Below are 14244 nucleotides of genomic sequence, written 5' to 3'. Positions count from 1 at the left end.
AAATAAAAAGAATCATGGGAGTGCGTGATTGGTCTTTATAACGCGTTTCATAATTTATGTTTTAAATTTAAAATGTATCTTTTATTTAATTATAGTAGTTATAAAAAAACTTGTATCAAAAAAAGGAGTGGAATTTGTAATTTTGTATTTTATACATATTTTTAACGAAATATATACAAATTGAAGTTGACTAAGAAACACTACTCTTAAATAAATCTATATATAAGACCATTAAAGTCTGGCACCCAAGTTGATCAAGAAATCGATCGAGTGTTGTTAATTAGCAATTGAGGTAAAAACCACCCAGCAACATGATGGGAATATCTTCTCTTGTTACTGGGATTTTGTTTATTCTGTGCATGTTGTCAAGAGAATCAATCTGTATTAATGTTGATGGCATCCCTTATTGCTTGGAATCCGATTGGAAAGCACTTGTCGACTTCAAAAAAGCACTCATAGATCCTGAGAATCGGCTTTCATCGTGGGAAGGAAGCAATTGCTGTCAATGGAGGGGGGTGAGCTGCAACAACCATACTGGAGCCGTAATTGGAATCGATCTCCACAATCCATATCCATATGACACAGACATTCACAGGTATGGGTTCTGGAACTTAAGTGGGCATATTGATCCTGCTTTGTTAAGGCTCAATAAGTCATTGAAACATTTAGACTTGAGTGGCAACACATTTCAAGGCATCCCAATTCCTGAATTCTTGGGTTCTTTGAAGGGATTGCGATATCTAAACTTGTCCACAGCAGGTTTTAGAGGTGTAATTCCTGCTAACTTGGGCAATCTATCAAGTTTGAGGTATCTTGATATCTCTTTTGAGTTCCATCCATATCGGCTACTGCTACCAACAGTTCATTTTACGCAAAGGCTAGCTGATATTGAATGGATAAGTGGTCTTCGTTTCTTGAGACACTTGGCGTTGAATGGAGTGAACCTTTCACTGGTAGGATCGAAATGGATCCAACTGCCAAATATGCTATCGTCATTGACTGAGTTGCATTTATCACAGTGTAGCCTCTCTGCAGGTGTCATACCATCTCTTCATCCTCAATCTGTAATTAATTTTACATCACTTGCAGTTATTGATCTCAGTTTAAATAAATTCAATTCAAACATACTAGACTGGGTCTTTAATTTGACCAGCCTTGTCCTTGTGGATTTGAGCCGCAACAGATTGCATGGAAGGATTCCCCTTGGTATCTCGGAGCTTCCCAATTTGAAATACTTGGATCTTTCTTATAACGATAATCTTTCTGCGAGCTGTTCACAACTATTCAGGGGAAGCTGGAGAAAATGGCATTAGAATACATGGGAAACTTCCTGCCTCCATTGGAAATATGACGTCTTTGGTGCATCTCGAATTGTTTCTTAATAACATCAGTGGAAGAATCCCAAGGTCCATTGCAAACCTTTGCAAGTTGAGCTAATAAATTTGTTGGTACCTTACCTGATTGGTTGGTTCAACTGAAGAATTTACAGGTGCTTTATTTGGACGGTAACTTATTCAAAGGCCCCATTCTTGCCGCTCTAGAGAGATTACCATTACTGAGAACGTTGTATCTTAGTGGCAATAAATTTAATGGAAGTCTCCCTCAAACATTAGGTCGCCTTTCTGAATTGGATTCTTTTAGTGTGTCTTCCAACCATTTGACAGGCACCGTGTCTGAAGCTCATTTCTCCAACCTTACCAAGCTAAAGTATTTATATTTTTGGCTATATATGTCAGAGTAATGATGTAGATGATGTGAACTATTAATGTTTTCTAAAAGAGTTCATCTATTAAACAACCTTTAAAGTTTAGACGTTCTCTGGAATGAAATAACTTCATTTTGGTTAGTTGCTTGACGACATAATTGGGTCGAAAAGAAAAGAGAAAAATATGGATGAATCTTTTCAAAAATATAATTCGATGGGGTTACAAAATAAAAGTAGTGCCAATAAGTGGTGTCTAATACAAAGAAAATGGCATTCATCATGTACATTAGTTGTTTATTTGTGTCACATAAGGTATAAAAGGAAATGTTTCTTAGAAATTTCCTCAGGATCCTGTGTAGTATGAAATTCTAGTGCATATCTGAAACACATACATCGTCCATTAAACCTATTACATATCAATGACATTAACATATGTACAAACAATCTCAGTACCAGTGTTCCATGGATGAGGATATAACATGAGTTACATGTACAAGATCTAATTTCAAGAGCTAGAATCCCATACATGGACCCATGGATACGTCTATCGAATATACCTATATAATGCCGCATGCCTTTATTAATAAGTGGTGTCTAATACAAAGAAAACGACATTCATCATGTATATTAGTTGTTTATTTGTGTCACATAAGGTATAAAAGGAAATGTTTCTTAGAAATTTCCCCAGGATCCTGTGTAGTATGAATTTCTAGTGCATATCTGAAACATATACATGGATGAGATGTTTTGTAACATGGGTGGGCCACACTGTAGTCATTTACAATCCATAGTATTATAAAAAGTACGAATGGGGGTGTGAAACTTTTCTTGACTGAGGAGATGTTTTGTAACATGGATGAGAAATTGGTGGGTGTGAATTCACACCACACTCTATGGCAGTGATTAATCCATATCACACTACAATTTACAGTTGTTTTGAACTTTGGACCAAATTATGTAGACAGAAACTGTTTACACCCACAAGAGTGTTCTGCAGGTGTAATGTGGACTGGTTCGCACCACACCTATTTACATCTCATGTACAACTTGTGAGAAAATTTTACACAATTGATCATGTCAGATCAGATAGGGGTGATCCGAATCAGATCCATCCAATCCAACAATATGTCGGGTGGTTATCCAAATATGACAAAAATAGGATCGGATTTTGGATATGATCCATTTGCACCCGTACGATCATTAATGAAAAAGAACCATAATTTAAGCCAAAAATAATTTAAAATAATAGCAAATAAAATAAAATACTAATATGTAATTATTAATAAATATATTTGTCATTATAATATTATCTTTAGCAATAAATAATTTAAAAAATAATTTCTATATAAATTATAATATATTAAAAGATTAGATAAAATAAAAGTAGTCGAACCAAAGTAATACAGGTGTGTTACACCGAATCTTTCCCACAAACTGTCCACACTATAGTGTGGCCCACCCACGAGAAAATACTGTGGACAATAAATTGGAGTGTGGCTCGTCCTTGTCCATGCTATTTTATGAACGGGGACCGTCCACACCTAGTAGAACACCACATTCTACCGTGGACAAGACCAAAATGGTCCCAGCCACGATATTTTCACACTATTGATCGCCACCTAAAATGCCCACATTTGTTATTTAGTCCATCTTTAATTATGAGGGTTGAAAATGTAATTTCAATTAATACCTTTCACCTCATTTAATACCCTCTCATTAACTCTTGTAATTAAGATATTAACTTCCATTCTTTCTTATTAAATCCATATTTAAGTTATTTCTCACCAATAAATGCTATTAATTAGATCTATGTCCAGTACTTTTAATGATATAACCCATAACAAAATCATTCTTTATCCAAGTTAACACATTTGACCCAAAAGTTGAACCATTGATCTTTGCCAAATTGTAAAATAATTTCATTTTCTGTTAGTTCTAAATTATGTATTTGATTTTCATTATCAATAAAAGTAACTATTGTTTATTACACTTTTTAAAATTGATTAATAAAAATATCATAATGTGTCTAAGTTTTCTATATTTTTTAATTTTCAATATTTATTTTTATCTTAAAAATTTTATTACCTAACTATGACTTCATAAGTTGATCACTTTGATTTGGATGGTTGAATTGCTTATCCACCACTTGAATAAAGAATGTTTTTTTGTTTTTTAGTTAATTTTAAAATGCATGGTTTATATTGTTAAAAATATTGGTATAGACTAATTAGCAAGGTTTTTAAAACCAAACCAGATAGGGAACCGTTTTAGGGGTTGGTTCTTGGGTCGAATGGTTCGAATGGATAACCTGTTCTAACAAAAAAAATAAAAAATAATAAAAAACAAAAGGCCAAAAAACAGTTGCTCAGGTTGACGGTTTGACAGCCTAGGTTAACAGTTTGCTAACCAAATCAATGGTTTTTTTCCAGAAAGCAATTTTGGGGTGAAATTGAACCGATTCCCGATTTTTCCGATCCAACCATTCGGTCTAGTCTAATTTTGAAAATCATGCTAATTAATAGCATTTATTAGTGAAAATAACTTAAATATAGGATCTAGTAAGAGGAAATGGGAATTAATACCTAAGTATAAGGCTTAATGAGTGATGATTATATGAGGTGGAAAGTAATAATTGAAGTTACATTTTCAACCCTTACCATTAGAGATGGACTAAATACACAATTATGGGCATTTTAGTAGTCATCAAGGCATTAAAGCTGTAATAAAATTTCATTTGTACCATTTCTTAAATAAAGAAGTAGAGGGTAATTTTAGTCCAGAAAAGATTTTACATTGCATTCACACTTTTATATATAATATAGATTTAGGGGTACAAATTGAACAAAATGAATTAGGTTTAAGCTCAACCTAGGGCCTAAGGCTTAAGCCCAAGCTCATGCCCAATCTGTCCAACCTTAGTCCAGCCTACACTAAAATTTCACGTGCTTAATTGGGGTCGGGCTTGGATTATTCAATCAGCCCATTCTAATTGTATATGTATGCAAGTGTGAAAATCTGTATGTATGCATATATGTAAACGTGCAATTTTGGGAACGGTTGAACTGAACTCAAATTAGAATAAAGTTGGACAAGGCTACAGATACATAGATGTATGTAAAATGTGTATATATATGTAAATAGTCAGATTGGACTCAAATTGGGATAGGGTCAGATCAGGCTTGATTTACCTAAAGCCGAGCCCATCTCAAAAAATACAAAGCCCAAATTTTTGAACTGACCCAAGGACCAAAAATCCAAAAGTGCAAAATTGCGGGTTGGATTGGTCCGGGCTCTGATTGGGCCCGCATTACAGTGCTCCTATTGACAAACACTTATCATGAGTTTAATTTGAAACCACGGCAAGAGTCATGATTTTCAATAACAATCCATAGATGAAAACATGAAAACAGATGTTGGAGTAAACCCATTCTAAACGTGTAACAGATGTTGGAGTCTGCCCCGGCCCAGGTGGGTAAGTCATAATAATTTTCAAACGCGGCATTGACTCATGTCCGAATGTATATTGTCCTACCTAAAATCTATGTTCAATTATACAAGTAGGATTCAAACTCCCAGCCTCAGACCCAAGCATTGGCCTAGAGGAAGAGGAATGTCAGCCCATGTCAATGTCATGTGCAACCCAATCGTGCCGTGTGGTGTAAGAGGCAACCCGGGAGAAAATGTGAAGCATCTTGGTGGTGGAGGTGTAGACTAGATAGCACCACACAAGACTTTGGAGTTAATCCACCTATTTCATTTGCAACCCAATAAGACCAATAACAACATTGACCTTCACCAAGATACAGCCTAAAATCTATTAAACATCGTTGAAAGCTTCTCACAATAATTTAAGAAAACAGAGTAACAATCTTCGTGGTGGTTCACAGTAATTCTACGAGTGTATGAGCTACAACTGTTTTTGTTACTCATGTTCTGTCAAAGTGACGTAAATTCCCTTAAAGATTGAATTTTTTGTGGATCCTGCGAGAGTTAGCGGCCTACGAACTATGCGAATGTCCTTGCAGGTCGAGCCCCTCAAAGTTCTCGAGCGAGTTGACGACCTACAGTTAGTATAGTTGTTTCCGCAGGTCGAGCTCCCTGTGGCTTCTTGTGGGAGTGGATGACCGGCGTCATTACAAGGCTGATGCAGTGCAGCCGTGGCCCTAAACTACCGGCTCACACCACCAACAACATTATGCCCTAGCAAGGGGGGGCAGAACATGTACGTCGTGGTTTCGCAAGCACTCATCCAGGAAGATAATCCCACGGGATGACATAGAAGCAGCCATATGAGAAGTTACTACAGAATGACCACCTACGTAGGTGGAAAGGTCATGCCGCACATCGGCCAAATAATATTAAGGAGAGTGGACTACGAAGTCGCTCCCAGAGCCTAAGGGCTAAGGTGCCAAGCTGATAAAGACCTTGGCACAACCTGAGACCCAGTCGCCCCTTCGGCATGGGCAATGTCAAGAATAAGGAGAGTGGACTACGAGTCGCTCCCTACGCCTAAGGGTTATGGTGGCGAGTTGACAGAAGAACTCGACACCACACAAGACCCAGTCGCTTCGGCATGGGCAACCTAAACCCTAGTCGCTTCGGCAGGGGTAACCTAAACCCCAGTCGCCTCTCCAGCATGGGCGAAATAAAAAAGTTGTTTGCATTCATTGGTGTGCAAACATGTCGAATACATTCCCTACAATGTTCGTGCCCCTCGGATTATTCCTAACTATGCCCAGCCCACCAATTCGGCACCTCGGGTGAATCCACACTTAGAATATTTTTTGGAGAAAAAGAAAGAGAGAAAAAGAAACGACGAAAGGAAGATTAATTCGGCACAAGAAAGAAAACAAAGGAAAGACTAGTTCGCTTTCAGCATCATAACGGATGCAAACTTGGCCGATCTCTTCACGGTCGACCTCCACCTCGGTTTCTACCTCCGCATCGAACTCGTCGACTACTCTTTTGAGAACCAGCTCGAGAAACACTACGTCGAAGTCTACCTAGGTGGAGCAACCTGATAAAACAACCACACAGAACCCCTTCTTGAGGACGGCATGATAAGCTTCGCTCTTGAGGTACTTAGTTGGATTGTAGAACCCCTTGATGGTCGCGTCCCTAATAAGGTAGATGCCCTCGGGGTACCTACTCCACTTCTCCTCGAGCAGATGAATTCGCTCTCATGCCCCGATAATCAAGACAGTGAGGTCCTACGTAAGGCTGCAAACACTTGGACTCTTCCGACCTGAGAAGCAAATTGGACCAACGCTTACGACTACGAGCTTATCAAATCAGTCATTCTGGGCCAAAAGGAGCAATCTACTCCCTTCACTGAGCTACTTTCAGCTCGGGAGTGGGGGCAGATTTGGCCTTCCAATGACATTATGACACATGGCATCTTAGAATAGTTAGATGACACCTAGGCACCACCTAAGTGATGATTTGGAGTCTCAGATTGCGGCTCGTCTTTACCTCGACCTGGCAACCTGCCTTTATGCCGACCACAACTTAGGTCGGCTTATAGCACCTTGTCCAGGGTCAGCCTGTAGCACCTCGTCACTAGTCGAAGTGACCTCGACGCGAGGAGCGACCTCCCTCGAGGGCTTGCCGACTTGACTGGGGACCAGGCGTTGACCTGCGAGATGTGCTCGCCGAAAAATTCGGCATGCATATCCCGACGCTCCCAGGTTTCTCGGAAGTTGGCCCACGTACCGAATATTCCAAAGGATGGTCAACGTGCATGGTAGTTACCTCCGAGGATCTCAGACCGGTTAGGCACGACCTCTCAGAAACCTCGGATGTAGTGCGTGAAGCCCACACCAAACAATGCCTATATAAAGGCGCCAACCCCAATGACACAAGGGAGAGATGCGATTAAGTACATTCTAGCTCTCATACTTTCTGATTTTTTAGCTCACGATCTACTATAAGAGTACTAACTTAAGCATCGGAGCGACCTCGTCGGGTTAGCCGCCCCGAGTCCTTTGACACCGTTTCCTTGTAGGTCTCTTCGAAGAATTACCCAGCTCGGCACTCGAGCAGCCTCCTAATTCAATCCAATCAGTTTGGCATCCAAGCCTTTATCTAGCAGAAATACTCCAGCTCGACCTCTGAGTCATTGGACATTAGGAAGTAGTCGGAATAACAAGGTGATGCCAAAAAATGCTTCATCAATCTTTTTATTTTTTATATATATAATAATAACTAATTTTTGAGAATTCTTAATTTTTATATGTAATTTTTTATTTTTATAGGAAATTTAGCTCACAATCGAGCTCGAATCAAGCTTGAGCTTCATAGCTTTCTGAAATGCCAAGCTTGAATAGCCAAATATTCGGCTCAACTTCAATCCACCCCTAAAATTACCAAATGCCTAACTAGCTCTAGAACTTTTCTCACTAACAGCTGCCTCAAAATTAATCTTGACAATTTTATGGGTCGATTTGGTCCATCTCAAAGGAGTAAATTTCCACTTTCCACTATCCCAATGGGCTTATGAAGAAGGTTCAATCCCCAAGATTGCATTGTTTGCATTTTTTTTGTAGTGTAAATCAAGATCGATGTAAAATTTCACTTCCAGTTCAGATTTGTTAACATTTGTGATGTAGCGCAATCTAACTACTTTCGCATGTCAGGTGATTTGAACGCTGATTCGGATGATTACCTTGTCAGGGGCCAAGCTGTAGATGGCTGAGCTGTTTTGTTATGCAAGGGAGACAGAATTAGAGTGCCCAGGTTGTTTTTACCCGGGGGTGGGCACTCTGATTCTTAAATCAGAGAGTTGCTTGAGAGTTCTTTAGTAGACAAGAGTATTTAAGAGCTTAATCGTGCATACCTTCACTACTAAGAATGAGGGATTTATATGGATGTGAGTGACATAGGTCTTCTCACAACAGGTCTCATGTTCTCATGGAGCCATTTTCGCTCAGTTGGGAGAGTAATTACATTGGTTATATAATCTGCGCGGGGGTTATGGTCCGTCCGTTTAACTCTGATGCATGCGATGCGGGAGGCCGACCTAACGGTTGATGTATTAGCGCTCCGGAGATCTCGGGCTGGTAATGTATCTCTGAGACAAGTTAGCGGGCTTGCCTTGTAGGTTGCCACAGGTTCTTACAGCTCGGCCAGTCTCTGAGGTAGGTCGCCATATGCTGGGAGACCTATTAGCCCGGCCCGACCAAAGTAGAAGAGGTTGGCCTGGGCAAGGTGTTTTAGGCTGACTTGTCAAGCTGCTTCTCTTACTTAGCGCCATGGTATCATCTGAAGGCCATGTACCATAATGTAATTCAGAGAACCAAATTATGTCTCATCAATTTGGATGGAGTACAATTTTACATCCTAAATGAATATAAAAACCCATTTACAATAGAGTTTTACATCAATAATTGACGTAAATACTACATTAACAAAAATAACCACATTTTTCAAAAAACAACGATTGATAGATTTTAAACCATCAATGTTGAACTCCATCGATATAGTTTTGCACCGCAAACAAACGCAGACTAGAGTAATGGAAGGCATATGGGCTTGTGCCGGAGTAATGATAGTAAATGGATGAAATTGAGCAAGCTCAAAAATGCGTTTATTGGGGGCCCAGGCCCACCATATAAACCGGAACAGCACTATTCCACGAAAAAGAGACGAACCAGAAGCCTTCAATTCTGCATAACGATGCCACCAACCAGCTAGCCAGTCGCCAACTTTCCTCGTACAGTGATAATCAATCAGCACGCAGGTTCAGGGCCGACCATATGGGCAATACAGTAACAAGTGTTCAATGTTTTCCTCGGCTTCACCACATAAAGAGCAAGACCCGTCCACAACAATTTGTTGAGAAACTTAAATTTTTTAAATTATACTTAAAAAATTCAAACATTTTGGCTGTATTTAGAAACAATGCAAATATGTAGAATATAAAATAATTCACATAAATTGTAAAATTGGGTTAGTTTTGCATTGACAAGTTTACACTCCATTTGCATCATTTCAAATTTATTTGCTTTGATCAAAAGTAAAATATAACTTTCTTTTTTCCTTTTTATTTCGTAAATTACTTGAAGTCTGATCATTTGTATAGATTTCTTTTTTTATTTTATTAAGAAAAATGTATTTGTATTTTTCTTGATTTTTCTCTTAAATGAAAAACTCCCTATCCCACATTGCCTATGAAAACAGCTTATTTGATATGGCATACCTCAACCAAAACTGATAATAAGTTTCATTTTGCCTTATCGGTTACAGAGCTTATGGGTGTTGAATTGCTATCTTTCCCAAGTTATTGCCAACTCCTGATTTTGTTGGTCAGATCTTTTGGAAGCGTTGGAAACAGAGCAGTGAGTCATACTATGCCGCCTTCCATAGAAGAGTCAAGATTAGAGCATATACAACGGGCAACAAAAACTCTAACACACGTTAGCAATCCCTGCATCCAAACGTGTAAAATAAGCGGGTAAACCCCATGGTATACGTCTTGGTTGTAGCAGATATGGAGTACTCTGCCCCCAGCCCCACCCATGTCGGCTCATATCACCATCTGTCACCAAAACTCGTGCCGTGTGGTGTATGGGGAGAAAATGTATACTATCTAGTCTTGGGGGACTCAGGGCTGGACTACATGGCACCACACAACACTTCTTAGTCAATCCACCTGTTTGATTTGCGACCCAACAGAAGAACAAAATCATTGACCTTGACCAAGACATAGCCTGAAATAATCTATTAAACATCGTTGAAACTTCTCACAATAATTAAAAAAAAAAGGTAGAGTAACAATCTTCGTAGTTCACAGTAATTCAGTAAGTGTGTGAGCTGTTGCAACTGCTCGAGGAAATGAGAATGATTTCTTTTGTTATTCATATTTTACTAATTCTCTGCTTTCTGTCGAGGGAATTTGTCTCTAATGGTGATACAACATTTTGTTCAAAGTTTGATAGGGAAGCTCTTATCAACTTCAAAAATGCTCTTGTAGATCCAGAAAATCGACTCTCGTCGTGGCAAGCAGGAAGCAATTGTTGTCAATGGAGGGGGGTGAGCTGCAACAACCATACTGGAGCTGTAATTGCAATCGACCTTCACAATCCATATCCATATGACCCTTATTATGATGACTCTTCCAACAACAGGTATGGGTTCTGGAACTTAAGTGGACGGATTGATCCTGCTTTGTTAAGGCTCAAGTCCTTGAAACATTTAGACTTAAGTGGCAACACATTTCAAGGCACCCCAGTTCCTGAATTCTTGGGTTCTTTGAAGAGATTGCAATATCTAAACCTATCAAAAGCAGGGTTTAGTGGTTCAATTCCTTCCAGCTTGGGTAATCTTTCTAGCCTTAGGTATCTCGATATCTCTTCAGATCTTGATCAACAGACACAAGATTTTACTCAATGGATGGTTGATTTTGAATGGATAGGTGGTCTTGGCTTCTTAACACACCTTGCATTGAATGGAGTGGACCTCTCACTGGTAGGATCCAAATGGATCCAAGTGCCAAATATGCTATCATCATTGACCGAGTTGCATTTATCCGGTTGTGGCCTCTCTGGCGTCATTCCATCTCTTCAATCTGTTAATTTTACTTCACTTGCCATTATTGATCTCAGTCATAATGATTTCAATTCAAAAGTACCCGATTGGATCATGAATATAACCAGCCTTGTACATATTGAAATGCACAACACAGGTTTGCATGGAAGGATTCCACTTGGCGTTTCTGAGCTTCCCAATTTGCAATACTTGGATCTTTCTGAAAATTTTAATCTTTCTGCCATCTGTTCACAATTATTCAAGGGAAGTTGGAGAAAAATTGAAGTTCTAATGTTAAGTTTCAATAGAATACATGGGAAGCTCCCTGATTCCATCGGAAATATGACATCTTTGGTACAACTGGATTTGAGAGGAAATAATATCAGAGGAAGAATCCCAAGTTCCATGGCAACCCCATGCAACTTAAAAAAATCAAATTTATATCATAATAATAACTCGAGTGGTAGCTTACCAGAATTTGTTCATTGCACATCTAAAGGTGCTCTGTCTGGTTTGAGGTACCTGGATTTGGGTCACAATAAATTACACGGTACTTTACCAGATTGGTTGTTCCAGCTGGAGAATCTAGAGGTGCTTTCTTTGGAATATAACTTACTCCAAGGTCCTATCCCTGCATCTTTAGGGAGATTGTCTCTCCTAAGTGAGTTGTGGCTTCGACAAAATGAATTTAATGGAAGTCTCCTTGCTGATACTTTAGGACGGCTTCCAGAATTGGTGGCTTTGGATGTATCTTCGAACTATTTGACAGGTACAATGTCTGAAGCTCATTTTTCAAGCCTAGGTAATTTGGTGGTCTTATACTTTTCTTCCAATTCTTTAGCTTTGAATGTTAGCTCCAACTGGGTTCCTCCATTCAACGTTGAAATTCTTGGTATGGGATCTTGCAAAATGGACCCTTCTTTTCCTGCTTGGCTTCAAACCCAAACTGAACTCATACATTTGGATATCTCCAATGCTAGCATTTCAGGCACAATACCCCACTGGTTTTGGGACCTTTCTTCCAGTTTGACTGTATTAAATGTTTCATTCAATGAATTAGAAGGTCAGTTGCCAAACCCACTTAAGGTTGCATCTTTAGCCTATGTTGATTTCAGCTCCAACCACTTGAAAGGACCCATACCTCTTCCAACATCTGACATTAAATCATTACGTCTTTCCAATAATCAATTCTCTGGTCCTATTCCCTCTGAAATTGGTGAATTACTGCCTGATTTGCAAGCCCTATTCCTTTCAAGTAACCATATAACAGGTGAAATCCCCACCTCCATTGGAAAGATGCCATTTCTGCAATTACTCAGTCTTTCAAGAAATAATTTGATGGGTAGCATCCCTTCAAGCATAGGGAACTGTTCAAAACTAGTTGTCTTGGATCTTAGACAGAATAAACTATCTGGGTTGATCCCCTTGTCATTGGGTCATTTGAAACAGCTTCAGAGTTTGCACCTTAGCGATAATCAGATATCGGGGGAGCTCCCATTAACCTTGCAGGGTTGCACAAGCTTGGAAACTCTAGATCTTGGAAATAACAAACTGTTTGGTGGCATTCCATCTTGGATTGGAGAAAGACTCTCTGCTCTTAGGATTCTTCGGTTGAGGTCAAATTCATTTTCAGGTGAAATTCCTTCTCACCTTTCCAATCTAAGATCCCTGCAGGTCTTGGATCTCGCGGATAACAATTTTACTGGCGACATTCCTGCCAGCTTAGGCAGTCTTGAGGCAATGGCTCATGTGCAAAATGTAAACCATTACATACTCTATAATGGGCCACGGGGACAATATTACGATGAGAGTTTGACTGTTTCAATTAAAGGCCTTGAACTCACATACACCAAAACTCTTTCCCTTGTAACTTGCATAGATCTTTCCAGAAATAATTTCTATGGAGAGTTGCCCAAGGAGATTACAAATCTGTCTGGTTTAGTGGTATTAAGCGTTTCAGAAAATCATATCAGTGGAGAAATTCCTGCAAGAATTGCAAGCATGCATGAATTGTCTTCCCTGGATGTTTCAAATAATGATCTGGGGGGAGCCATTCCTTCTAGCATGTCATCCATGTCTTCTTTGGGTTATCTCAATTTATCATACAACAACTTCTCAGGTCAAATCCCATTTTTTGGGCAGCTGGCAACTTTTAACGAGTCCTTCTACCATGGAAACCCAGGTCTTTGTGGACTTCCACTTGCTATAAAATGCCAAAATGAGGGTCCAAACAGACAAGAGAACATCGAGCATGAGGGTGGCAGTGAACAACTACTCACGGAAACATCGTTTTATTTGAGCATGGGTTTGGGTTTTGCAGCAGGTGTTTTGGTACCTTATCTTGTCATGGCAATGAGAAAGTCATGGAGTGATGCTTACTTCCGTTTGGTCGATAAAATTGTTCATAAAATGTTGAAGATGAGAAGCAACAGGTACACATCCCAGAAAAAAAGTCGCCGTCGATGAATGTGTATTGTTATAAATCCTTCAAATTGGGGAAAAGATGCTGCTTTGAATCATGCTGCTTAACTACAAACTTATTGCTCTGTTTTATATTTACACCTACTCAAATCTTCACTTTTTTTCTTTCTTTTTGCAAGTTATTATTTATCGTTGTCATGATGTGCATAATGCAAATAGTACATGTAATTAAGCTGAATATATTAATTAATGTTTTCTCTGTATATGATAACTTTTAAATGTTTATCAGTGCTGCTCTCCCAGTTGCTTGACAACTAAACTTTTCCATATCAATATCTTAAGAATCGAGTAGCCTGAAAACCATATTTTACTACTGCAAATCCCTGATTTTGATTATCAGACTCTTTAGTACTATTCAAGTATAAACAACAGTTGTCATGATTTTATTTAGTATTGGAAACACGGCACTGAGTCATGAGTATTAATATACCACAGCCCATAGCAATCGAGTTAGGATATGTTACAAACAAAAGTTTAACCATGATCAAACTAATATTTTGTTGAAGAGGTTGAACTCCAGTCTCCTGCTATAA

General features: G+C 39.0%; 1 protein-coding gene across 1 annotated transcript; it reads left to right on the top strand.

The window, feature by feature from the left end:
* Nucleotides 1-10497: 10497 nt before the first annotated feature.
* On the top strand, nucleotides 10498-13914 carry LOC148845152 (receptor-like protein EIX2). Its single transcript, XM_088955503.1, has one exon. It carries the CDS (start codon nucleotides 10538-10540, stop codon nucleotides 13694-13696), a length of 3159 nt encoding a protein of 1052 aa, XP_088811629.1. The 5' UTR covers nucleotides 10498-10537; the 3' UTR covers nucleotides 13697-13914.
* The last annotated feature ends 330 nt before the right edge of the window (nucleotides 13915-14244 follow it).

Source organism: Nelumbo lutea, chromosome 7, assembly GCF_056320005.1.
Source record: "Nelumbo lutea isolate HS-2025 chromosome 7, American lotus-T2T, whole genome shotgun sequence".
In the NCBI taxonomy this organism is placed as follows: Eukaryota; Viridiplantae; Streptophyta; class Magnoliopsida; order Proteales; family Nelumbonaceae; genus Nelumbo; species Nelumbo lutea.
Note: the sequence above shows the minus strand (reverse complement) of the source record. Positions and strands in the feature narration are given on the sequence as shown.